The sequence below is a fragment of the Delphinapterus leucas genome, chromosome 18 (assembly GCF_059928025.1).
Source record: "Delphinapterus leucas isolate spDelLeu-1000000601 "Yukka" chromosome 18, BTC_Dleu_Yukka2, whole genome shotgun sequence".
Lineage (NCBI taxonomy): Eukaryota > Metazoa > Chordata > Mammalia > Artiodactyla > Monodontidae > Delphinapterus > Delphinapterus leucas.
In genome coordinates this window covers 46,810,169-46,836,415 of record NC_143146.1, presented here as the reverse complement: position 1 = coordinate 46,836,415, position 26,247 = coordinate 46,810,169, and the positions used below count along the sequence as shown (strand labels likewise).

Below are 26,247 nucleotides of genomic sequence, written 5' to 3'. Positions count from 1 at the left end.
ATGAAAGACCCAACGCAACCAAAAATAAATAAATTTAAAAATAAATAAATAAAATGAAAAATAAAATTTTAAATACTTTTGTATAATGTGGCAGTTCTTATACACTGTATATTTCTCCCTGGGTACATTATACATGTATGTTTTAGAATCTAAAGGTAAACAATTTAACATTGCACAGCCATATAAAGTAAGTCCTAGGCAGGCACTCAAAACAGTTTGCTGAATGAAAAGAATGTCTTAAAAAATACAGTAAATGTGACCTTTCACTGCTTTCAGAAATCATTTTTAAAAATCTATCTGAGCTTATTACTGTATATTAGAAAGAGCATACTGGTTAGAAGGAGGAAATCTGAAGTCATATTGTCTTTGTTTGAATCTCCACCTGACACTAAATAGCTGTGTGACTTGTATCTCAGCTTCCTCTTCAGTAAAATGGGTAAAATAATACTTACTTTATGAGGATATTTTAAGAATTAAATAAATTAATGCATGAAAATGGCTTACAGAAGTGCCTGGCACATCGTAAGAACTATATAAATGTTAGCAATTATTAATATTATTAGTAGTAATATTATATTATTACAAACTTATAAAATTATTTTCATTATTACTATGTCATTAACCAAATACCTCAAACACACAATTATTTATCCAGTAACAAATCAATGAAGAGCAATTTCTAGCTTACATCATTTATATGTTTCTATCAAGAAAAAGGTGGGACGCCAATTTTCACAGATCTTATGAGAATATAAATTCCTTCCATACAGAGACATTGGAATATGATTGTACATGGAGTTGATAGGAAGTACCATCAAAGCATGCATCCAGTACAGCTAGATTACTTGGCAGGGAAGATAAAGAGATGAACTAAACATGGAAGCTAGGTGTACTCTCGACCTCAAGTCTAGCTATTTACTGCTAAAAATTTAATACATATATATATATATATATATGAATTATATATAAATGTACACATACACAGCTTATAGGGATATTTTAAGAATTAAATGACCTAATACATGTAAATGGCTTACAGAAGTGCCTGGCATACACACACACACAGACATTGTTTTTAATACTCTGGTAAGCTTTAAGAGCTTTTTTTCTGGAAAAGAGTTTAGTTTCCTGTGTTCTTCCCCCCGATAAATTCCTCACTTGAAATTTGACTTTTCTGATAAACTAACTTAAAACATTGCCCAATTATACAATTAATAGTTGTTTTATTTTCCCCAAAAGTAAAATTAAAAAAAATCAATGTGCATATTACCCCCTCCCCAAAAAGCCTAAGAAATAGTCTATATTACAACTATGCCTTTACTTGACAAATATATTAGCCTTAAGTTATAAGATAAAATTGTAGTAAAATAAAATTTTGAGTATAAGACACAAGCAGACTTCCACAGATCCTTTTTTTTTTTTTTTTTTAAAGAAGATGGTGCGGGTAGGAGTTTATTAGTTTATTTATTTATTTTTGCTGTGTTGGGTCTTCGTTTCTGTGCGAGGGCTTTCTCTAGTTGTGGCAAGTTGGGGCCACTCTTCATTGCGGTGCGCGGGCCTCTCACTATCGCGGCCTCTCTTGTTGCGGAGCACAGGCTCCAGACGCACAGGCTCAGTAGTTGTGGCTCACGGGCCTAGTTGCTCCACGGCATGTGGGATCCTCCCAGAACCAGGGCTCGAACCCGTGTCCCCTGCATTAACAGGCAGATTCTCAACCACTGTGCCACCAGGGAAGCCCGATCCTGACTTTTTGATTGCACTTCTCCATTTGATTCTTAGCCTATTTAAATAGTTTAATCTGTCCAACTCAACATTTTTCAACATATGATAATGTCTTGTATATTTTTGTAACAGAAAATTTTGGCAATTTTATTAAATGAAAAAAATATTAAGTTTATAAGTGTCTTCTTGTTCAGAGTTATATTTCTTTCACCATTAATGGATATTTAAGCTATGTCAGCCAGGGATCCCTTAATACAGTTTTTACTAAACTCAAAAATCTTTTCTTCTTGCCTAAGTATTAAATTTTGTCTCAAGTCCCTAAAATGAGATTAGACAAACTGAATTTAAATCTGCATGCTTTCCAAAGAGATGGATGTTAGGACTATGAAGACATAGGCTAATTCTCTCAAAGTAAACGACCACATAAGAGTCCAGCACATTCCCACTAAATGCTTGTTAGGACTTTACCTAACCTTAAGAAGAGGCAACACTCAGCCATATGGAATGACTGCTTCCCAGAAATTCCTGATGACTACTTTAAAAATGCATTCCTGTACTCCTGTATATACACAACATGAAAGAAAAAACATTTAGATAATTAATACCAGTCATAAAAGTCTCTAAGAATGTAAAAGGTATGTGATGTACTTATCAGCTTTCCATCAAAATTACTTGTTTAACTAAATAGATTATAACTACCTCATGGAAAATATGTTTATTCTTAGAAAAGTTTATTTGCAATAATTATAAGGTAGATGCTTTAGAAAGGAATCTAGAATGACAGTAAAAATTAATCAAATTATTTTCTCTGGTATTACCAAATCCAATTAAAAAATGCTATCAGTGAGAACAGGAAAGCATGATATACTATACACCGGCACCAACGCTTCATCATCTTAACATTCAAGACAAAGTGTTTTTAGTTGAACTTCCTACGACCCGTGAAACTTATGAAAATGGAAAACTATCCTTTGAGAATGTCCCAAAGGATGTACAGGTGCTGATGATTAAACAGTTTTAGCTTCAAGTTGCTCTTTATTGTAAAGTCAGCCTCAGATGAAACACCAAATTACTTATTAGCCCATCAGGGACTTAACATTACTGGCCCTTCATAATTATGCCATGAGTTTGTTTGTAATTCGTCCAAGTACTTTGCAAAATTTTCAAGCAAATGAGATTTTTCAAACTATTAAACAATGTCTTTAATAAATAAAGTATGAAATGTTCACAATTAAGGTTTTCCCAAAGTAGAACTTGATTTTTCCATTAAATATGTTCTCTTCTCTTGTGTTCTGAAGTGATATACTATAAAAATATTCTTTTTCTTTTCATCTGCCAATCATGAGGCTAAATAAAGGCACGATTAGGCACAAGACAGCAGCCATGAAGAATGGTGGTTAAAGATAGGCCTGTTGATAGGACAGCATGTTTTTTTTTTTTTTGAGCTATTGCTAATCAGCTCTTCAAGGAAAACATCCAACCAAAGCCCAACAATATTCCATATAAACATGGTAATGTTTAAACATAACATAAAAAGTAGCCTTAAGCCAATAGTGTTTTTTCTGTCCTTCTCTCTCTCTCTTTTTTTTTTTTTCGGTACACGGGCCTCTCACTGTTGTGGCCTCTTCCGTTGCGGAGCACAGGCTCCGGACGCGCAGGCTCAGCGGCCATGGCTCACGGGCCCAACCGTTCCGCGGCATGTGGGATCTTCCCGGACCGGGGCACGAACCCGTGTCCCCTGAATCAGCAGGCGGACTCTCAACCACTGCGCCACCAGGGAAGCCCCTGTCCTCTCTTGTTCAGGACATGGAAGACCAGTATATCTGATGTACAAAGAATATGCCATTTTATTCATTTTCATTTGTGGTATCCTAGTTTAGTGCTATCTTTCCAGTTACATGGGTTAATATACTTATTACGCTGTATCAGTTATGTAGTTGATTTCTTTTTTCTCCATTATCAATTGTTGTTCTTATTACTGTATTAAAATAATCCAGTCTTTACTTTTTGCTATATTATTTCCATATACAAAATACTTAAAATGTAAAAGGGATATACAAATCACCAGTCATTTAGTCATACAGAAATCTGTCAGTCAAATGCATTTATTATCCCACTAAGCAATGCATACTAAGAATAAATCTTATCAGTAAAGAGAAATATTAAGCCAAGTAATCTAGGTGTGTTTTTATTGTGAAAAGCCTAAAGAACAAAGATTAGAAGAACCTAACAGAATTAATTTTCAAGGCTGCAAACCCAAATATTCAGCACCTGGAATTGATCTAGTTCTTTAAATAAACAGATGCTAACAGGTAAGAAGAAAAGAAGATTCTATAGTTAGAATATTTATTTTGTTCTAGGTTTGGAGCTTTATACCTCTAAGTACGATCTCAGAATAACAATGGTTCCAGTGAAAATAATTTTCAAGTCGTAACCTCACCCAAATCAGCAAGGATAGAAGATACTTCCTATTATAATTACATAAGGTGGCTCAACATCCAATCACAGGACTTTTACATGATTTTCTTTTCTCTGATAGTGTATAATGAGTCCATCTACAAGATTTAAGGAGCATACAGAAAATGCTTAATGCCTTGGAGTTCCTGCTGGTCACCTAGTTGTTCTATATAGTAATCATCAGAAGTGACATTTAGAGTTGAGAAGCATCAAATTGGGGTAATTTAAATGATTTGGCAAAATGAGTTTTGTTCTAGCTGTACTCTATATGAAAAAAATTTACACTAAAAATACCCTCTCATTGGATGATTTCATTTTTGTTTGGCAAATCACGACTTTAGTCTGAGTATTCACTAGAAGGATAAATTGTATTTGATCAACACATGCAGCAAGACAAAATGAGTTATAACTGATTTTATATTTGTTTACTACACGGTATCTTTCAATTGTGTGAACCAAAAATCAACTTAAAGTCTGCAAACAGCATGAATGATAAATCTTTAACTAGATGAAACATAACTTTAACAAAACTGTAGACATAATCTAAAGACAAAGCTATTGATGGAAAATAGGTAGCCATTTATTTATTTCAGAGTATTTTATATGGAAGCATAAAATTAAAAAGAGGTAAAATCCTTAAACTATAGATCTTATTAAAATGAAATGGGAAAGGTAAAAATTACTTCTATCCTATGTAGAGAGATCACTTATTTTGAGGGTATATGAACATTATGTTATTTGATCTTCAAACTGTAACATCCTTAAGAAACACATGCTGTTATTAATGGGGAGCTGAGACTCAGGAGGTTAAGTAATCTGCCTAAGTCATAACACCCAAGGCACTCGGATGCCAAAGCCTGCACTCCCAGGCACTGCTGTCTCCCCAGTAGTGACGTGGACAGGAAAAACATCACTATTAAAAACAAACAAAGGGTGAGGCTTATCATAGGCAGAATTCAGCAATCAGTTAAAATGTGAAGAAATCAGAGGAAATTATTTTGCTTTGACTGTCATCACACAATTCAGATGGGAGGTATATATGTGGAAAACAAAATTTAGGGAGAAACAAACTGGACTTTAATAACTGCAAAGTTCAGCACATATACCTAAACCCAGTGGAAAAAAAAAAAAAATACAAGGCTCCTCCATCTTTTGTGTATGCAACAGTAATCCCTTTTAAGGCAGGGATTGCTTTCTGCTGTCCTCAAAATCCTAACGCTAAAGTGGGGTGTCCAGAGATGCAGGGTCTTTGAACCTATTAATAAAGAAGGATGTCTAGTGACTTTTCTAGTACTTCAACATCCCAACAGAGAATGTTTATGTGCTCAGGATAAAAGCTACATGAACCAAAAAGTTTGACTTCTTTAAGTGTAATCACATCAACGCTATACATGAATATATAATATTGTAAACTCAAAGGGTCTACATAGTTACATATGTCTAATTAAAACAGAAAAATGACATATTCTTAATAAGTAAAACTTATTAGAAAATTTGTTTTCAAACATGTTACTTATAAGAAGACAAATAACAAAGGAATCCTAAGCGTTCGGAAGTATTTCTCTAAGATGAGATGTTAAGTAAAATAAATGAGGTGTCAGGTGAAATTTGCTCAAGGAGTTAAGAGTGTTGTTGTACTGTGCTAATAATTCTGGGTAAAGAAAGAAAATAGCAAAAGACCTTCCAATGATAAAAAAGAAGCATCATCAGGATAAGACGTGAGTGTGTTGAAGAAGAAACCATGTAATTTGGGCCCAAGGGAGTAAAAGCAGTTTGAGCAAGACTGTGTAATAAAGATGAGTGGGAGGCGGGACCAGGACATACATATGCTTCAAAGCCACAGTGACCAACGAGAGACACAAAAATTAGTTTTAAACTCAAATGACAAACATGAGCCTGCTACAGCTGTTGGATAAGATAAAGGGAAGTAAGTCAGAAAGAGAAAAACAAATATCGTATGCTAACACATATATATGGAATCTAAAAAAAAAAAAAAATGGTTCTGAAGAACCTAGGGTCAGGACAGGAATAAAGACACAGACGTAGCGAATGGACTTGAGGACATGGGGAGTGGAAAGGGTAAGCTGGGACGAAGTGAGAGAGTGGCATGGACATATATATACTACCAAATGTAAAATAGGTAGCTAGTGGGAAGCAGCCACATAACACAGGGAGATCAGCTCGGTGCTCTGTGACCACCTAGAGGGGTGGGATAGGGAGGGTGGGAGGGAGACGCAAGAGGGAGGAGATATGGGGATATAGTGTTATAAAGCAGAAACTAACACCATTGAAAGTAATTATACTCCAATAAAGATGTTAAAAATATATATATAAAGGGGGACAAGAGGGTCCTTGTAAGATCCAACCAAAATTCCATAATGAGCTCAATTCATCCTGGAGAAGCACGTTATCTCTTTTAATAACAGGTGCATTGGTAATGGCATATAACAATGAGTCTAAAACCAGACCACAGTGGAAAATGATGATTGCTATGTAACACTACACGACTGAAGGCACGAATTTCATTTGGTGAAGTTTGATTCCTGGTGGGTCACCAATTTGCTCAGCCTATAGTGTGAGGCCAAACATTTCCACCTAGTGCCTCCAATTTGAACTTTATGCCTCACATGAGTCCTATGGGAAATAAAAATCTATTACAGAGAGGTGCTGACTCTGTACCGCTCACCTTAACCCTCATCCCAGCCACAAGGCTTTCCATTAATAGGCCTATAATTTTAAAAGTGAACATTTTATGCTTTGAAATAGAACCAGACCTGCAAACATTTTTCTATCGTGAGCTCATCAATGTAAATAGAAAGTTATTCTATCAAGGGGTGAGGAAATAAGGTGAGCCTTGTGCTGATTCCCTCTAGTAAGTTATAAAAAACACCCTTAAAAATTACATTTTGATTGTTCTTACAAACTCTCTGAGAGCAATGTACTTGGAAATGGTAAAAAAAAAAAAAGTACAGGATTTGGAGTCAGGCAGGTCAGGCTTCCATTTAATCCTGCCCCTGCCAATTCTGAAGTGCATCTGCCAAGGCATGGATTTTCTTTCTCTGGCCTGTAGTTCCCTCCAGGTAACATTCTGTACCTCATAAAAATGTTGTGAAGACTAAATGGGATGACACATGAAGAGCACCTAGCACAGGGTCTTAGCAATTCCATCAGTGGCAGCTGTATTTGGTTGAAGATGATAGAAAAGGGGTAAGTTAAACTGTCACAATGAACAGCTGTTCCTCAGAGGAAGCCACAAGATCATGAAAGCTTCCCCTGTTGGTCTACTGGGCTTGAGGTAGCAGACTGAAACAGATGTTCCTTTGTTACCTATTGTAAAAAGTCTCTCAGGGAGACAAAAGGAAGGAGGGAAGGAAGGAAGGAAGGAAGGAAGGAAAGAAGGAAGGAAGGAAGGAAGGAAGGAAGGAAGGAAGAAAGGAAGGAAGGAGGAAAGAAGGAAGGAAGGAAGGAGGGAAGGAGGGAAGGAGGGAGGGAGGGAGGGAGGGAGGAAGGAAGGAAGGAAGGAAGGAAGGAAGGAAGGAAGGAAGGAAGGAAGGAAGGGAAGATGCTGAACAGCTCTATCTATGCAAATTAGTTGAGAGATCCTAGTTAACACTGGTGAGACTCCCTGGCTTAGCATCTCCGTTCAGTCACCTGCTAGCTGTCACTATGTATCTAAGCCTCAGTCTCCTCATTTGTAAAATGGGAATAATCCAGTACACATACCACATCTGTTTGTTGTAACAAATGAGAATGAGAACACCTGGCACTTGGTTGGCAGTATGTGTGTTAGCTATTAGAGAATGCCACCCACTGTAGATGGGGGCATCTGATACTAGATGAAGGAAATTCTGAGCACAGATTAGAAGTGCGAGTACAATAATTTAGCCTGGCAAAATATGGAGGGAGTGTGCCAGGCATAGGGAACAACGAGCAGAGTGGCCAGAACTTGAGAGAAAACATTCCATGGTAAGCTGCTGTAGTGGAGGGCAGGTGTAGAATGAGGACAGTGCTCCAACTTCTTATGTGTAATACAAAACGGACCTCCAATTTACCAGAACATTTGCTGCTCATTCATGACGAGGGATCATGAATGTCAGTGGATGAAGTAATAGTGTAAACATAGTTTAATGTATCAACTATACTTAACAATGTAAACATATCTTAAGTGTATCTTAAAGAGAAAATATATTTTTTGCCTATTGTATTAATGTGGCTTTCCAGAACAAACCTTCAACATATTAAAGGTCCACATCTATCCCCAATATTTTCATACTAACTCATTGAAATTAGCCTCGTTTCCACAATTGAACTGTATGGAATTAAATAGCAACCTAAGAGATCAGAAGACATTGACAAATAGACATCTATTTGTCAGTAATTTCTATCAGTCTTGACGCTGTGGTCTTTTTAAAGATACAGTGTCCAAAATTCAAGGAGTATAACCATAAAGAAAGGAAGAAAAAATTTGTGTGTGAAATTATACTTCCCTTACAGTCTTCTTTATGCTTATTTTTATTCTAAAGAAAATTCCCTCTCCAGATTACTTATTTAGATAAAGTGTTTTATACTTAGCTCTAATGATTTTAATTTAGTACAATGTGTATATGAGTGTGTGTGTGTGTGTCTATATGTATGTGTGTGTGATAGCAGCTACTTCTAGGACCCATGTAAACTCTGAAATAGGCAAAGTATAGCTGTCACTCTGTGACCCTCCACCTTGAACCCTTCTCCATTCAAACATTTTCTCTCTCTGCCTACCACCTAGTAACAGAAATGCCAAGTCACCCAGAGAACTCCTACCAGATCTCAGGAAGATGTGGAATTAGATCTGGTTTCAAAACCAGACAATACGGCCTTGGTCTCTTTCTTCATTTGCCAAAGGGGGATAGAAACAACGAAAAGATACAGAATTATCATGAAGATTGACTGAGGTAATATATGTTAGGCATTTGGAAAAATGTCTGGTTCATAGAAAATACTCAATATCTGATGGGTATTATTATTTTATATATGCATTTTATAATTTTATGCATAATTGTGTCATGGGTCCCCAAGACCACCCTCAGGCTTGATAATTTGTTGGAAGGACTCACAGAACTCAGAAAAGTTGTTACACTCACTGTTAACAGTTTCTTACAGTGAAAGGATATAGATTAAAATCACAGTTGTCTTCTCCCAGTGGAGTTTCATTATTCCAGCAACAATGTGTGACAACACGTGTGATGTACTGCCAACCAGGGAAGCTTACCCAAGCCTTGATGTCAAGAGTTACTGAGGGGACTTCCCTGGTGGTCCAGTTGTAAAGAATACACCTTCCAATGCAGGGGACATGGGTTCGATCCCTGGTTGGGGAACTAAGATCCCATATGCCTCAGGACAACTAAGCCAACTACTGAGCTCGGGTGCCTCTACTAGAAAGCCCGCATGCCAAAAATACAGAGCCCACTCACCCTGGAGCCTGCGTGCCACAACTAGAGAAGGGAAAACCTGCATGCCACAACTAGAGAGAAGCCCATGCACCACAACAAAAGATCCCACGTGCCGCAACTAAGACACAATGCAGCCAAAAAAAAAAAATAAAATTTAAATAAATAAATAATAAGACTTATTGAGGTCAGTCATGCAGGCATGAATATAGACTCCCTGCATGAATGACCTTGGCTACTCAGTCTCCAGCACCCCACAGACGACGAACTGACACAGTGTGGCCCAAGGCCCCTGGTGAACAAAAGTAGGTGTTCACCGTAAACCACATTTTTTGCATAAACTATCTAGCTTGGCCCAAGGCCCCAGGTATACAAAGATGGCCATACCGGGCAGGATATTCCAAGGCTCACAGCTGCTCTCTCCAGAGCCAGTAAAGGGCCACTACTTTCTCTAAAATGTACAGGGTTTGAGTACCTTAAGCCCACTGAGTTAACCCTTTACTGCATAATAATTTATTAAGCAACTACCATGCACCAGGAGCTATGATACTTAATATATATTATCTCATTTAATATTTAAATACTCTCATGAGAAAGGAATTAACATCCCCTTTTACAAATATGGAAACTGAGGCTCGAGAAGGTTAAAAGGATTCATAGTCATATATTAACTAGTGTGGAATCCAAACCTTGCTCTCTCAAACTGCAAAGCCTTTGCTACTTCCACTAAGCCATGCTGTCTCATAAAATATTATAAAAATTAAAGTAGTATATTATACATCACGAATATAGGCACATAATAAATATATTTAATAGATTCATTTCTGGTAGTGAAAAAATAATTTAAAAAATCACTTTGAATTTGTGGAGGAAATAAACTAGAGCTGTGAGCAAATGTGCACTTATTGTAGACCAGTTTTCATTTAAAATATTGAGTTTTTATTGAAAGGGTATCTAGTCACAACCAGGTGATTATAATCAAGTCCAATAAATTCAGCAATAAAGTTTTCCGGAGATTAAAAAGAAATTCAAACTTCTTTAAATTCAACCTTCTTTTTCTTTACACCTCAAAACTTTTTAATCCCCACAAACATTTGCTGAAACACAAAAGTGACTCACCCATCTATTAAGAATAACGTAATTTTCCGTTGTAGAAATGTATTACCAGTTTCCCTAGAGGAAACAATGCTTTCTCACTTTAATACGTGTGTGGTTTTCTCCCCGATCTAATCAGCTAATACTTTTCAAAAGATCTTTTTAATGCCTAAATGAAAGGATTCCACATCAGAGACCTGACCTCCCTATTATAGTATCTAAAGGAAACCCTAGGAATGTAAAATCCATTCAAAGGCAAATCGCAGGTAGCTTATTATACAATGCATTAAGAAAAGGGGAAAAAAGCTTCATAAGAACTGCACAGAATTTGGTAAAATTATACCACAAAAATACAAATTGATCTTAAGTATAAAGAAACAAATTCATAGCCAAACACTTACTACAAAAGTGCTTTGTAGTCAGCCAGGAGGGGAGTCTTTACGAAAAGCTTCAGAATTTGTCACTTTTTCAATCAAAATTTCTGATTACAGCTTAATGTTGGGAAGGCCAAAAAAAGGACAAAACACATTTTTCAATAGATTTAAAAATCTGAAATTTTTAAAGCTAACTTTCAATATCAGAAAAGGTAGATTTTACTACAGACAACAAGAGTAGAATGAAGTAATAAGAGTAATAATAGATAGTAATATATTATATTATATATATAATATAATATATAATATATAATTAATATATAATTATAATACGTAATATAGTAATATATTATAGTAATATAATAATAGTAATATAGATACAAATACTTTTAAAAAACAAATTAAGATTTTTAACATACCATGAACATGGTTCTGAAGTTATTCAAATCAGTCAAAAAGTCTTCCACAGACACCTTCTTCACATCGATGGCATAGTACCCCATTATACTCTGGTATAACTTGTCCATGTTTTCATGTAATTTTGAAAGTTTCTCATAGTGTTCTTTTGCACTGATAACAAAGCTGTATATTACAGTTAAGGTATTCTGAAATTTACAAAGTAATGCTTTAGGGGAAAAAAAATCCTATAAGTCCAATGTTTTAATTTAATTGTTAGCCATTATTACATATCTCCAAAATGCCAAAATTAGCTCTAATAGTTAACCATTCTTACAATTCAATCTACACTGTACAGTGATGAAATCTTAAGTGTGCTTCCTAATTAACACTGGTGAAGTTATCAGAAAAGTTATTTATATATTTAATATTTCTCTTTTACAATTAAGTTCAAGGAAATTTTTCTTCCAATTTGCCTATCTTATCAGATCATGCAATATGATTTAAAATTATAGTTCAGTAGTTTCAATGATATTGAAATCAATAACATAGGCATTTTGCATAGTAGTTAAACTGGACAACCTGGGGTCAATTTCTAGCTCCTGCACTTGGTAGTATTGTGCCTGTGGACAAATGCCTTCATTTCTCTGTGCCACAATTTTGTCACCTGTAAAATGGGAATAATAATAATAACATCACTTATAGGGCTGTTGTGAGGACTAATGGGTTAATACATACAAAGTTCTTAGAAAAATGGCATTTCGTAATACATATAAATACTTGGTCTTATTATTGCCCACTTATTCAATTTAAGCTCTACTTAAGGTTCTAAAAGCAATAAATTTTTTAAGAGTTACATTAAAAACTTCTTATATTGTATAAGTAAATTCATGTTTTAACTTCTTTGGAAAATTGGTATACAATTTCTTCTATGAATTACATGATTTAAAATTATGATTACACACACACACAGAAACGTTCTTTTCTCACTTATTTATGACAATTAGTTGAAAGCACACTGAGACTGAGAAGACTAACTTTCTGTGAATGTGGTGGTGGCATTAGAACACATTTTCTAAACAAACAATAGAATTTCCTTTGTGGTGTGACAGATTGCTGTGGTAGCCAGATAAAAAATCTCCATACCACATTCTGAAAAGATGACTCCGCTACAGCATCAGTCATAATTATCTATGGCTCTTTTAAACTGGGACATTAAACTTACTGAAGTCATTATATTGTCTCTAACACAAAAAGATAAACAGATATTAACACATTTTTTCAGAAGTCAGAAAATAAGAATAACTAGACTCAGACTGGGAGAACAAAATAAAAAAATGGAATGTTTATGTCTAAAAAGAAAAATTTTCCACAATTTCAAAAAGATATGGTTCCTCTGGTCAGAGCATTCTCCAGTACAGGATGAAATAAGGAAAATGATCCAGACCCTCTGTTTTGAGAAAAAGAATGAAAGAAAGAGGTAGCACTGTTGCCAGATATGTGGTGAACCTGGGGCAGAGAAGAATGCTGCTCCCACAAGGAAACAAGGCATCCCCATCAATCACCTGTACCCGTGTCTACGGTCAATCCACAGATTACATACTGCCCTTCCATGCCTGTTTTTTTTGTTTGTTTGTTTGTTTTTTAATACCATGCTCTGCTTAGTTAAATATATAGTATTTTAGAAGAACAGACTAGAATGTAAGGAGTCTAGATTCTAATGCAAGAGGTGATTTTGATTTTTTTTTTCCTAATGAGCTTAGAAAATCTATGGATCTTTCTTTGGCTAGTTAGAGCAGCAAAATGCCTCCTCATACTTTCTAAGAATCTAGATCACAATAGTATCAGTGGTCGATGCATTTATATGTAGCATCATTTTTTAATCCTTGGATGAACAAAAGATTTTGTATTAGTAAAATCACAGAATCATAAGAAATTATAATACAGTCACACGTTTCCATATACTTTGTCTCGTGAAACATCCATATTTGTGAAATGCTGTAAGTAAATTTATGTAAATAAAAATCACACTTGAAATGCATTCAGAAACTATCATTAAATGGAACATATGGTGATTGATTTGTAATGTGCAGTAAGTATCCCTTCATTTATCTAGCAAATTGAGAAATCAACATTGGTTTATATATTCCATCTATAAACTCTCACCTAAAATTTATGTCCCAGATAGAGACTATATCCACATGGATTATTTATATATCCTTAACTCCTGCCTAAAAGAGGAATCATTTTCTGCCTTTGCTTGTCCAAACCTATCATTCCAAGTTTGGTTCAATTCTTCCTCTTCCATGAAGCCACCTTCTCTAATCTCTGCAACTATGAGTGATCATTTCTTCCACTGAATATATAGCACTTTTAGTCCAGGTATCTCTGTAATGAAGTTCTCTGTTTTCCCTCCTAGTACAATCCCCTAGTAGTGTTTTGTTTTTGCCATGTGATCACCTGTGATTATCAGCCCTTTTTCTAGATGCTGTATTAAGGCTAATCACCTGCAGCTACATTGGTGCCAATGACTTACTTCACCCTACTGTCATCGCTCAAACTTCGGTGGGAAGAGTAGCAGGCCTCCTCAAAAGTCTGATGTAAGTCAAAGAACTTCTCTTCATAAAATTGCACACATACACATTCACACACACACACGAACACATACAATTTGGATGTAATGTTAAGAGCTAACAGAGTTCCTGAAAAGTAGTTACCCTGGACAACAGGTTGCACTACTATGGTGGGTGTTTCTAATTGTATGGCTCTACAGCTACTCCTTTTTTGCCCTTATCACTGCTTATAAGGCTTTGAGTTTTAATAAATATGAGTAATTTTATTCTAATACCTGGGAATATGCCCATTCACAGGAATCAGTTTGGCAAATAGGTTAAAATAAAGCCCTATTACTCAATAACACTTTTTAGATTGTAGGTTAAGAATCAAAAGTTAATGACATATCAGAAATATGCTTGAGCATACTTAAATAAAACAGTAAAATTCTATTAAATGATGTGATGGGAAAGAAGACCAAGAGCCAGAACGATGGAAATTACATGGTCTTGTTTTAACAGCTAGAGAGTTAACTTTCTTATCATTTTCATCTACAAAACAATTTGCTCCCAAAGGAAAGTAAGTAGAGCTTTAAATAAGTGGAATTACCCAGAAAAACGGTAAAATTGTGATTGAACTGAAACAATTCTGGAAATAGCCAAATAAATTCTCAGAAGTTTAAAATGACTATTTGATAGAATGGAATAAATGGTTACCTTAATGAGGCACTCTACATCATTACTGCTGGGTACTTTCTCATTAACAGATGAGGGAACATTCACATAAAAAATCATCATTATCCAAAAGAAAAAAACAAACACAGATGTTCTTGTGCCAACTGTTAAACTCCAGCTAGAAGTTAATGCCCATATCCATAGTAGTCATAAGGCTTTATTTTTTTCCCCAGAAAGTTCTATATTTGTAAACAGCTTGAGAAAAATAGGTGAGCTATACAACAAAATTAAACTCTGATAAAATTCATTACAGAAATATTGATATATATCCAACTACTTGATATTTTTGTAAAATCTATTTTCTTTTCCTTTACCAGGACTAAGGCCAAATTCTGATTAATTTCTACTTGAACAAGTATAATTTTCCCATGTGAAGGTACATGACAACCAGAACTGTGTTCACACACATTGAACCAAAAATGTTTAGTGTTGGCCAACTAAGTAGTCAGAATGAGATGTGGGATTTAACTCCTGGTTAGCAAGTACTGTTCATTCCCAAGCCACCAGGCCACCCAGCATAAATTTATTCTAAATGTAAATCTACATTTATTCTCATGTTTTGCCCCCATTATTGCACCTTCCCCACCAAGGATGTCTATTACTTCCATTAATCATCTTACAAGGACCAGCTTCAATCAGTCCTACAATGTTTATAGTCTAAAAATTTTTTTTTTTTTTTTTTGCGGTACGCGGGCCTCTCACTGTTGTGGCCTCTCCCGTTGTGGAGCATAGGCTCCAGACGCACAGGCTCAGCAGCCATGGCTCACGGGCCCAGCCGCTCTGCGGCATGTGGGATCTTCCCGGACCGGGGCACGAACCCGTGTCCCCTGCATCCGCAGGCGTACTCTCAACCACTGCACCACCAAGGAAGCCCTATAATCTAAAACATTTTATAGATCTTCTTCAGTACCCAGGGTCTGGCCAGCCAGCCAGCCAGGTTGGCAGCCAATCTATAAGTAGTCACTAAACACCACTAAGTACCACTCTTCTAGACATGAGGAAAACGAGTAGTTAACAAGGTAAACGAAGTCCCTGCTTTCATGAAACATGAATTCTAGAGTGTGGTGAACAGGTAATAAAGAAGAAAATTAATGAGATATTCAGACAATAATAAGCATGATGAAGAAAACAAAAGTTTGTGTGTGATATTGTATACAGTGACAGAGGCTAACTTATGCTGCGTAGTCAGGGAAGTCCTGGCAGAGAAGATGACAGTGACTGAAGCATGACTGTCAAGAAGCCGTGAACACGACGTTATAAATGTAGTAAGACTTCTGAGAAGAAAGAGATCATCACAGACTTGAGGATTCATACAGGATGAGAAGTATATACAATTTTTTAACATCTTTACCGGAGTATAATTGCCTTACAATGGTGTGTTAGTTTCTGCTTTACAATAAACTGAACCAGCTATGCATATACATATATCCCCATATCTCCTCCCTCTTGTGTTTCCCTCCTACCCTCCCTATCCCACCCCTCTAGGTGGTCACAAAGCACCAAGCTGATCTACCTGTGCTATATGGCTGCTTACCACTATCTACTTTACATTAGGTAGTATATATATGTGCATGCCACTCTCTCACTTTGTCCCAGCTCACCCTTCCCCCTCAAGGCCATTCTCTATGTTTGCGTCTTTAACCCTGTCCTGCCTCTATGTTCTTCAAAGCAATATATACATATTTTTTACATTCCATATATGTGTGTTAGCATACGGTATTTGTTTTTCTCTTTCTGACTTACTTCACTCTGTATGACAGACTCTAGATCCATCCACCTCACTACAAATATCTCAATTTCGTTTCCTTTTATGGCTGAGTAATATTCCGTTGTATATATGTGCCACATATTGCTTAACCATTCATCTGTTGATGGACACTTAGGTTGCTTCCATGTCTTGACTATTGTAAATAGTGCTGCAATGAACATTGTGGTACATGACTCTTTTTGAATTTTGGTTTTCTCAGGGTATATGCCCAGTAGAGCGGTTGCTGGGTCACATGGTAGTTCCACTTTTAGTTTTTTAAGGAACCTCCATACTGTTCTCCAAAGTGGCTGTATCAATCTACGTTCCCACCAACAGTGCAATAGGGTTCCCTTTTCTCCACACCCTCTCCAGCATTTATTGTTCGTAGATTTTTTGATGATGGTCATTCTGACTGGTGTGAGGTGATACCTCATTGTAATTGTTATTTGCATTTCTCTAATGATTAGTGATGTTGAGGATCCTTTCATGTGTTTGTCGGCAATCTGTGTATCTTCTTTGGAGAAATGTCTGTTTAGGTTTTCTGCCCATTTTTGGATTGGGTTGTTTGTTTTACTGATATTGAGCTGCATGAGCTGCTTGTATATTTTGGAGGTTAATCCTTTGTCAGTTGTTTCATTGGCAAATACTGTCTGCCATTCAGAGGGTTGTCTTTTCATCTTGTTTATGGTTTCCTTTGCTGTGTAAAAGCTTTTAAGTTTCATTAGGTCCCACTAGTTTGTTTTTATTTCCATTTCTCTAGGAGGTGGTTCAAAAAGGAACTTCCTGTGATTTATGTCAGAGTGTTCAGCCTATTTTTCCTCTAAGAGTATTATAATGTCTGGCCTTACATTTAGGCCTTTAATCCATTTTGAGTTTACTTTTGTGTGTGGTGTTAGGGAGTGTTCTAATTTCATTCTTTTACATGTAGCTGTACAGTTTTCCCAACACCACTTATTGAAGAGGCTGTCTTTTCTCCATTGTATATTCTTGCCTCTTTTATCAAAGATAAGGTGACCATATGTGTGTGGGCTTATCTCTGGGCTTTCTATCTTGTTCCATTGATCTATATTTCTGTTTTGTGCCAGTACCATACTGTCTTGATTACTGTAGCTTTGTAGTATAGTCTGAGGCAGGGAACCTGATTCCTCCAGCTCTATTTTTCCTTCTCAAGATTGCCTTGGTTATTCGGGGCCTTTTGTGTTTCCATACAAATTGTGAAATTCCTTGCTCTAGTTTTGTGAAAAATGCCATTGCTCGTTTGATAGGGACTGCACTGAATCTGTAACTTGCTTTGGGTAGTATAGTCATTTTCACAATGTTGATTCTTCCAATCCAAGAACATGGTAGATCTCTCCATCATTTTGTATCATCATTAATTTCTTTCATCAGTGTCTTATAGTTTTCTGCATACAGGTCTTTTGTCTCCTTAGGTAGGTTTATTCCTAGATACTTTATACTTTTTGTTGCAGTGGTGTATGGGAGTGTTTCCTTAACTTCTCTTTCAGATTTTTCGTCATTAGTGTATAGGAATGCAAGATATTTCTGTGCATTAATTTTGTATCCTGCTACTTTACCAAATTCATTGATTAGCTCTAGTAGTTTTGTGGTAGCATCTTTAGGATACTCTATGTATATTACCATGTCGTCTGCAAACATTGACAGCTTTACTTCTTCTTTTCCGATTTGGATTCCTTTTATTTCTTTTTCTTCTCTGATTGTTGTGGCTAAAACTTCCAAAACTATGTTGAATAACAGTGGTGAGCGTGGACAACCTTGTCTTCTTCCTGATCTTAAGAGGAAATGGTTTTAGTTTCTCACCACTGAAAAGATGTTGGCTGTGGCTTGTTATATATGCCCTTTATTATGTTGAGGTAATTTCCCTATATGCCTACTTTCTGGAGCATTTTTATCATAAATTGGTGTTCAATTTTGTTGAAAGCTTTTCTGCATCTATTGAGATGATCATATTTTTTTTCCTTCAATTTGTTTATATGGTTTATAACACTGATTGATTTGCATATACTGAAAAATCCTTGCATTTCTGGGATTAACCCCACTCGATCAGGGTGTATGACCCTTTTAATGTGCTGTTGGATTCTGTCTGCTAGTATTTTGTTGAGAATTTTTGCATCTATGTTCATACGTGATATTGACCTGTAGTTATCTTTCTTTGTGACATCTTTGTCTGGTTTAGGTATCAGGGTGATGGTCACCTTGTACAATGAGTTAGGGAGTGTTCCCCCCTCTGATATATTTTGGATGAATTTGAGAAGGATAAGTGTTAGCTCTTCTCTAAATGCTTGATAGAATTCACCTGTGAAGCCATCTGGTCCTGGGCTTTTGTTTGTTGGAAGCCTTTTAATCACAGTCTCAATTTCAGTGCTTGTGATTGGTCTGTTTATATTTTCTATTTCTATTTGTCTGTTTCTATTTTCTATTTCTTCCTGGTTCAGTCTTCGAAGTTTGTGCTTTTCTAAGAATTTGTCCATGTCTTCCAGGTTGTGCATTTTACTGGCATATAGTTGCCCGTTGCAATCTCTCATGATCCTTTGTATTACTGCAGTGTGAGTTGTTACTTCTCGTTTTTCATTTGTAATTCTATTGATTTGCGTCCTCTCCCTTTTTTTTCTTGATGAGTCCAGCTAATGGTTTATAAATCTTTTTTGTCTTCTCAAAAAACCAGCTTTTAGTTTTACTGACGTTTGCTATTGTTTCCTTCATTTCTTTTTCTTTTATTTCTGATCTGATCTCTGTGCTTTCTTTCCTTCTGCTAACTTTGGGTTTTTTTTGTTCTTCAGTCTCTAATTGCTTTAGGTGTAAGGTTAGGTTGTTTAATTGAGATGTTTCTTGTTTCTTGAGGTGGGATTGAATTGCTATAAACTTCCTTCTTAGAACTGCTTTTGCTGCATCCCATAGGTTCTGGGTCATCGTGTTTCCACTGTCATATGTTTCTAGGTATTCTTTGATTTCCTCAGTGATCTCTTGGTTATTTAGGAGTGTATTGTTTAGCCTCCATGTGTTTGTATTCTTTCCAGATTTTTTTCCTTTTATTGATATCTTGTCTCATAGCGTTGTGGTCAGAAAAGATACTTGATACGAGTTCAATTGTGTTATATTTACCAAGTCTTGATTTGTGACCCAAGATATGATCTCTCCTGGAAAATGCTCCATGAACTCTTGAGAAGAAAGTGTATTCTGTGGTTTGTGGATGGAATGTCCTATAAGTATCAATTAAGTCCATCTTGTTTAATGTGTCAATTAAAGCCTGTGTTTCCTTATTTTCATTTTGGATGATCTGTCCATTGGTGAACGTGGGATGTTAAAGTACCCTACTATGATTGTGTTACTGTCGATTTCCCCTACTATGGCTGTTAGCATTTGCCTTGTGTATTGACATGCACCTATGTTGGGGGCACAAATATTTACAATTGTTATATCTTCTTCTTGGATTGATCCCTTGATCATTACGTAGTGTCCTTCTTTGTCTCTAGAAATAGTCTTTATTTTAAAGTCTAGTTTGTCCGATATGAGAATTGCTACTGCAGTATTCCTTTGATTTCCATTTGCATGAAATTCCATCCCCTCACTTTCAATCTGTATGTGTCCCTAGGTCTGAAGTGGGTCTCTTCTAGACAGCATATATACAGGTCTTGTTTTTGTATCCATTCAGCCAGTCTATGTCTTTTGGTTGGAGCATTTAATCCATTTACATTTAAGGTAGTTATCGATACGTATGTTCCGAGTACCATTTTCTTATTTGTTTTGAGTTTGTTATTGTAGGACTTCTCCTTCTCCTGTGTTTCCTACATAGAGAAGTTCATTTAACATTTGTTGTAAAGCTGGCTTGGTGCTGCTGAATTCTCTTAGCCTTTGCTTGTCTGTAAAGGTTTTAATTTCTCTGTGGAATCTGAATGAGATCCTTGCTGGGTAGAGTAGTCTTGGTTGTAGGTTTTTCCCTTTGATCACTTTAAATATGTCCTGCCTCTCCCTTCTGGCTTGCAGAGTTTCTGCTGAAAGATCAGCTATTAACCTTATGGGGATTCTGCTGTATGTTGTTTTACTGTTGCTTTTAATATTTTTTCTTTGCATTTAATTTTTCATAGTTTGATTTATATGTATTTTGGCATGTTTCTCCTTGGATTTATCCTGTTTGGGAAACTCTGTGCTTCCTTAACTTAATTGACTATTCCCTATCCCATATTAGGGACCTTTTCAACTATAATCTCTTCTAATATTTTCTCAGTCCCTTTCTTTTTCTCTTCTTCTTCTGGGACGCCTATCATTCGAATGTTGGTGTGTTTAATGTTGTCCCAGAATTCTCTAAGACTGTCCTCAATTCTTTTCATTCTTTTCTCTTTATTCTGCTCTGCGGTAGTTATTTCCACTATTTTATCTTGCAGGTCACTTATCCGTTTTCTGCCTCAGTTATTTTGCTATTGATTCCTTCTAGAGAATTTTAAATTTCATTTAGTGTGTTGTTCATCATTGTTTGTTTGCTCTTTAGTTCTTCTAGGTCCTTGTTAAACACTTCTTGTTTATTCTCCATTCTATTTCCAAGACTTTGGATCATCTCTACTATCATTACCCTGAATTCTTTTTCAGGTAGACTGCGTATTTCCTCTTCATTTGTTTGGTTTGGTGGGTTTTTACCTTGCTCCTTCATCGGCTGTGTTTCTTTGTCCTCTCATTTCACTTAACCTACTGTGTTTGGGGGTCTCCTTTTCGCAGGCTGCAGGTTCATAGTTCCCGTTGCATTTGGTGTCTGTCCCCAGTGGCTAAGGTTGGTTCAGTGCGCTGTGTAGGCTTCCTGGTGGAGGGGACTGGTGCCTGTGTTCTGGTGATGAGGCTGGACCTTGTCTTTCTGGTGGGCAGGACCACATCCAGTGGTTTGTTTTGGGGTGTCTGTTAAGTATTTTGCCTTTAGGCAGCCTCTCTGCTAATGGGTGGGGTTGTGTTCTTGTCTTGCTAGTTGTTTGGCATAGAGTGGCCAGCACTGTAGCTTGCTGGTCATTGAGTGGAGCTGGGTCTTAGAGTTGAGATGGAGATCTCTGGGAGAGCTTTCGCTGTTTGACATTACATGGAGCCGGGAGGTCTCTGGTGGACCAATGCCCTGAACTCAGATCTCCCACCTTAAGAGGCACAGGCCTGACACCTGGCTGGAGCACCAAGACCCTGTCAGCCACACGGCTCAGAAGAAAAGGGAGAAAGAGAAGAAAAGAAAGAAAAAGAGAAAGAAAGAAAGAAAGAGTGAGAGAGAGAAAGATAGAAAGAAAATAAAGTTATTAAAATAAAGATTAAAAAAATTAAAATGTAATAAAAAAAGAAAGAAAGAAAAAAAAAGACAGAAAGAAAGAAGAGAGCAACCAAACCAAAAAACAAAGCCATAAATGATAACCAGCACTAAAAAAAAAAAAAAAGGACAGACAGAACCCTAGGATTTATGGTAAAAGCAAAGCTATACAGACAAAAATCACACAAAGAAGTATACACATACACACTCACAAAAAGAGAAAAAGTAAAAAGTATTTATATATATTAAAGAAAAGGAAGAGAGCAACCAAATCAATAAAGAAATCTGCCAAAGATAATATAGGGTAAATACTAAAGTAAGGTAAACATAAAACCAAAAACAAATTAGATGCGGAAAGCAAACCCTAAGTCTACAGTTGCTCCAAAAGTCCACTGCCTCAATTTTGGGATGATTCGTTGTCTATTCAGGTATTCGAGAGATGCTGGGTACATCAAGTTGATTGTGGGGATTTAATCTGCTTCTCCTGAGGCTGCTGGGAGATCCTTCTCTTCTTTGTTCGCACAGCTCCTGGGGTTCAGCTTTGGATTTGGCCCTGCCTCTGCCTGTATGTTGTCTGAGGGCGTCCGTTCTTCGCTCAGGCAGGACGGGATTAAAGGAGCAGCTGATTCGGGGTCTCTGGCTCACTCAGGCCACGGGGAGGGAAGGGTACGGAGTGTGGAGCGAGCCTGCGGTGGCAGAGGCCACCATGACGTTGCAACAGCCTGAGGTGCACCGTGTGTTCTCCTGGGGAAGTTGTCCCTGGATCACGGGACCCTGGCAGTGGCGGGCTGCACAGGCTCCCAGGAGGGGAGGTGTGGATAGTGACCTGTGCTTGCACAGAGGCTTCTTGGTGGCTGCAGCAGCAGCCTTAGCGTCTCATGCCTGTCTCTGGTGTTTGTGCTGATAGTCGCGGCTCGCGCCCATCTCTGGAGCTCGTTTAGGCGGTGCTCTTTTTTTTTTTTTTTTTTTTTTTGCGGTATGCGTGCCTCTCACTGTTGTGGCCTCTCCCGTTGCGGAGCACAGGCTCCGGACGCGCAGGCTCAGCGGCCTTGGCTCACAGGCCCAGCTGCTCCACAGCATGTGGGATCTTCCTGGACCAGGGCACGAACCCGTGTCCCCTGCATTGGCAGGCAGACTCTCAACCACTGCGCCACCTGGGAAGCCCTAGGCGGTGCTCTTAATCCCCTCTCCTCGCGCACCCTGAAAGAATGACTCTTGCCTCATAGGCAGTTCCAGACTTTTCCCGGACACCCTCCGGGCACACTAGCCCTCTTCAGGCTGTGTTTACGCAGCCAACCCCAGTCCTCTCCCTGGAAACCGAACTCCGAAGCCCGAGACTCAGCTCCCAGCCCCCACTCGCCCCGGCGGGTGAGCAGACAAGCCTCTCGGGCTGGTGAGTGCTGGTTGGCACCGATCCTCTGTGCGGGAATCTCTCCACTTTGCCCTCTGCACCCCTGTTGCTGCACTCTCCTCCGTGGCTCTGAAGCTTCCCTTCTGCCCACCCCGTCTCCACCAGCGAAGGGGCTTCTTAGTGTGTGGAAACATTTCCTCCTTCACAGCTCCCTCCCAGAGGTGCAGGTCCCGTCCCTATTGTTTTGTCTCTGTTTTTTCTTTTTTCTTTTGCCCTACACAGGTACGTGGGGAGTTTCTTGCCTTTTGGGAGGTCTGAGGTCTTCTGGCAGCGTTCAGTAGGTGTTTTGTAGGAGCTGTTCCACATGTACATGTATTTCTGATGTATTTGTGGGGAGGAAGGTGATCTCCACGTCTTACTCCTCTGCCATCTTGAAGGGCTCCTGAGCAGGATATTTTAATCTGAGCCTTAAAAGTTTATTAAGAATGGGTTAAATGGAAAACAGGTGAGAGAGAAAACAGGCAAGGGAGGAAAGAAGACTAATTCAAAAGAAAAACTCTCCTCTTACAAATCACTCAATTACGCAACTTCCCACTCTTGCAAATGGACCATGTGTTATACTAGTTTACGTCTCACCCATTCTACTCTTCTATTTTACTCCTAACCACAGTTCAATTAAATAAAAATGTACTAAATTCATTTACCTGAAAAATGCTGTGCTTTATGCAGTGCGGAATATAGATATAAGGAAGATGCAAGACTTTCTCTCAGTTTCAGCATCTACATAGTAATTTGAGGAGCATCCAAAATATTGCTATACAGTGTAATAACCAAAAAGAAAGTGTGAAAATAAAGTGCGATAACAATGAAGAAATTTAAAGACTATAAAATGGAGAAGAGTCGAATAACGTGTCACGTAAGTTGTGTGACAAATACAAAAATACAGAAATGTCTAGCAAAATGATTTTTCCTAAGAGACTTGGGAGAGGGGGTAGGATGAGGAGAAAAGAGAAAGGTAAAGCCTTGTGCAAGGAGAATTTCAAGGGTGATGCTCTAGGATCTATTTGTTATTTTCCTCAAAATAACATATATTCCAGAATGTAAAGGTCAGAAGAAATGAAAAAGCATCGCATGACACCAATCCTGGCATTTTCCTAATTTTCTCACTGATAAAGAATTTAATGAATGTGTATACCTCACATATAATACTTTATATATAACAATATTGGTAACCCTACACAAAACACATTACACATTTTCAAGCAAATATTTACAGTGAAACTACTCTACCCTAATTATACTTTTGACCAGGCTTTGCAATCGAAAAGTAACATAATAATTACTAAAAAGTCAATGTGATATATATGAAATAATTGTGCATGCCTTTTAAAGAATGTACTAAATTTGTATTTTTTAATATTAAGAAGTGTATGTAAAGAAAGCAAGTACTCGCAGAATAAAAATACAGTATACTATAGTCGAGTGCTATTCGTGAAATTTCATTTCGTAAAATTATAACAAAATTGTACACTATAGTTTAAAACAATTCAGTTAACAGATTAAAAGTTCACTAAATCATGATTGTTTAACGTAAATATCTATTTGCAAAAATGCATTCTTAACAACTTAGGTAACACACATATGCTTTCAGAATTTGTTGATGATCCAAACATTTGATATGTGCTTTAACTAATAAGCACTAATACTTAAAACATAAAATTCCAGTGTTAACAACCCAAACTTTAAACACATTTTTATTCATTGTGCATTTAGTTTCCAAATTCTTCCAGTTTCTAAGATGTAAGAAGCTCACAATTTGCCATTTTAATAAGATCTGTATAAATGCCTTTAATATTCAAAATCTGACTTGTTGTCAGTCCTAATTAAAGTAAACAAAGCTTTGCAATGAATGAATTTAATTACTTTGAAACTAGTATGTCTAACTAAGATGAAAAGCAAACGAGTACAATCTAATCTCAGCAAAGAATATTTATGATTATAAGCTTTGTCAATAGCAAAGTGCACCAACTGTTCATATATCTGACTTCCAAGAGATACATGAATGCTAATCAGTTCATTAGAGGCTTCTAGGTTGTGATATTTAGCGACAGGATGTAGAAGCTTTCTTGTCCATGGAGTGTAATTGTACTCAGAATGAAAAATTGTTTCCAACAAAGCTTCATCCTTCCTATTTCTGATTTCCCGCTCATTGCTTTTTATGAGCTACATGCCTTTCAAGAAGCTGACATCATTCAGCTTCTGTGTCATATGAACACAAGTATGCATAGGTCCTGAGATCATCTGCTGAGCAGGATTCTACCACCTTTATTCTAAGCTCAGGAATTTATCTCAGGTCCTATGTTCCAGGTAACTGAGCTTCATAATTAGTACACATACAGTATATTACCAGAAACTGTATGCAAGCAAAACCTTTTATAAAATGCTTTCTATCTATAGGGAACAATAAAAAGTGCCTCAGTGAACAGTTCTTAATGATTACAATAAATTGTCACATATGAATATTTTAATATGATAAAATTGGGGTGGGGGAAGCTAAGAATGATGAATCTGATACAATTCTGCAATAACAAATTTTGTTTAAAAAGCATACTTTGCCAAATCAGAAGGTGTGGCAAATATATATTTGATGGATAAACACAGATTTTAGTTTTAAAAAAACAACCTTCTCAAATGTAGTGATAAAGGCATCCTGCCTAATAAAAGCAGAAACTGGGTGGATAGGAAACATATGAAAGGAAACAAACACATTAGCCTGAATTGATTGTTGCTGGAGTGCATTTTTATGATATCTCCCAAAAGAGACAGTGAAGAAAGCTAAAATTGAACTAATTAACAATTAAGCTGAAAGTACATAATACAATAAAATCTATGACAAGCCAGGTAATAATTTTGTGATTTGACAAATCTCAGGGGAGAAGAGATAGAAAGAGGAAAAGTAGTTACTTTATTTCAAGTATCTCAGTTTAAAATAAAATATTAGGAGTATCTATTTATAAGAGCTCGTTTAGAAGTGGGTTATCCTTTCATATAGAATTCTGAAGTCCATATGGAATTTTGATAATGCATAGTAGTAATACTTTA

The 26,247-nt window shown here is 36.9% G+C and overlaps 1 protein-coding gene across 2 annotated transcripts in view; it reads right to left on the bottom strand.

Annotated features, from left to right (window-relative positions):
- DIAPH3 (diaphanous related formin 3) overlaps positions 1-26,247 on the bottom strand; it is a 550,258-nt gene that overhangs the window by 191,147 nt on the left and 332,864 nt on the right. For both annotated transcript variants that reach the window (XM_022561162.3, XM_030762514.2), the window contains one exon: positions 11,494-11,658. In XM_022561162.3, the coding sequence (XP_022416870.2) occupies positions 11,494-11,658 (165 nt within the window). The remainder of the gene's footprint in view (positions 1-11,493; positions 11,659-26,247) is intronic.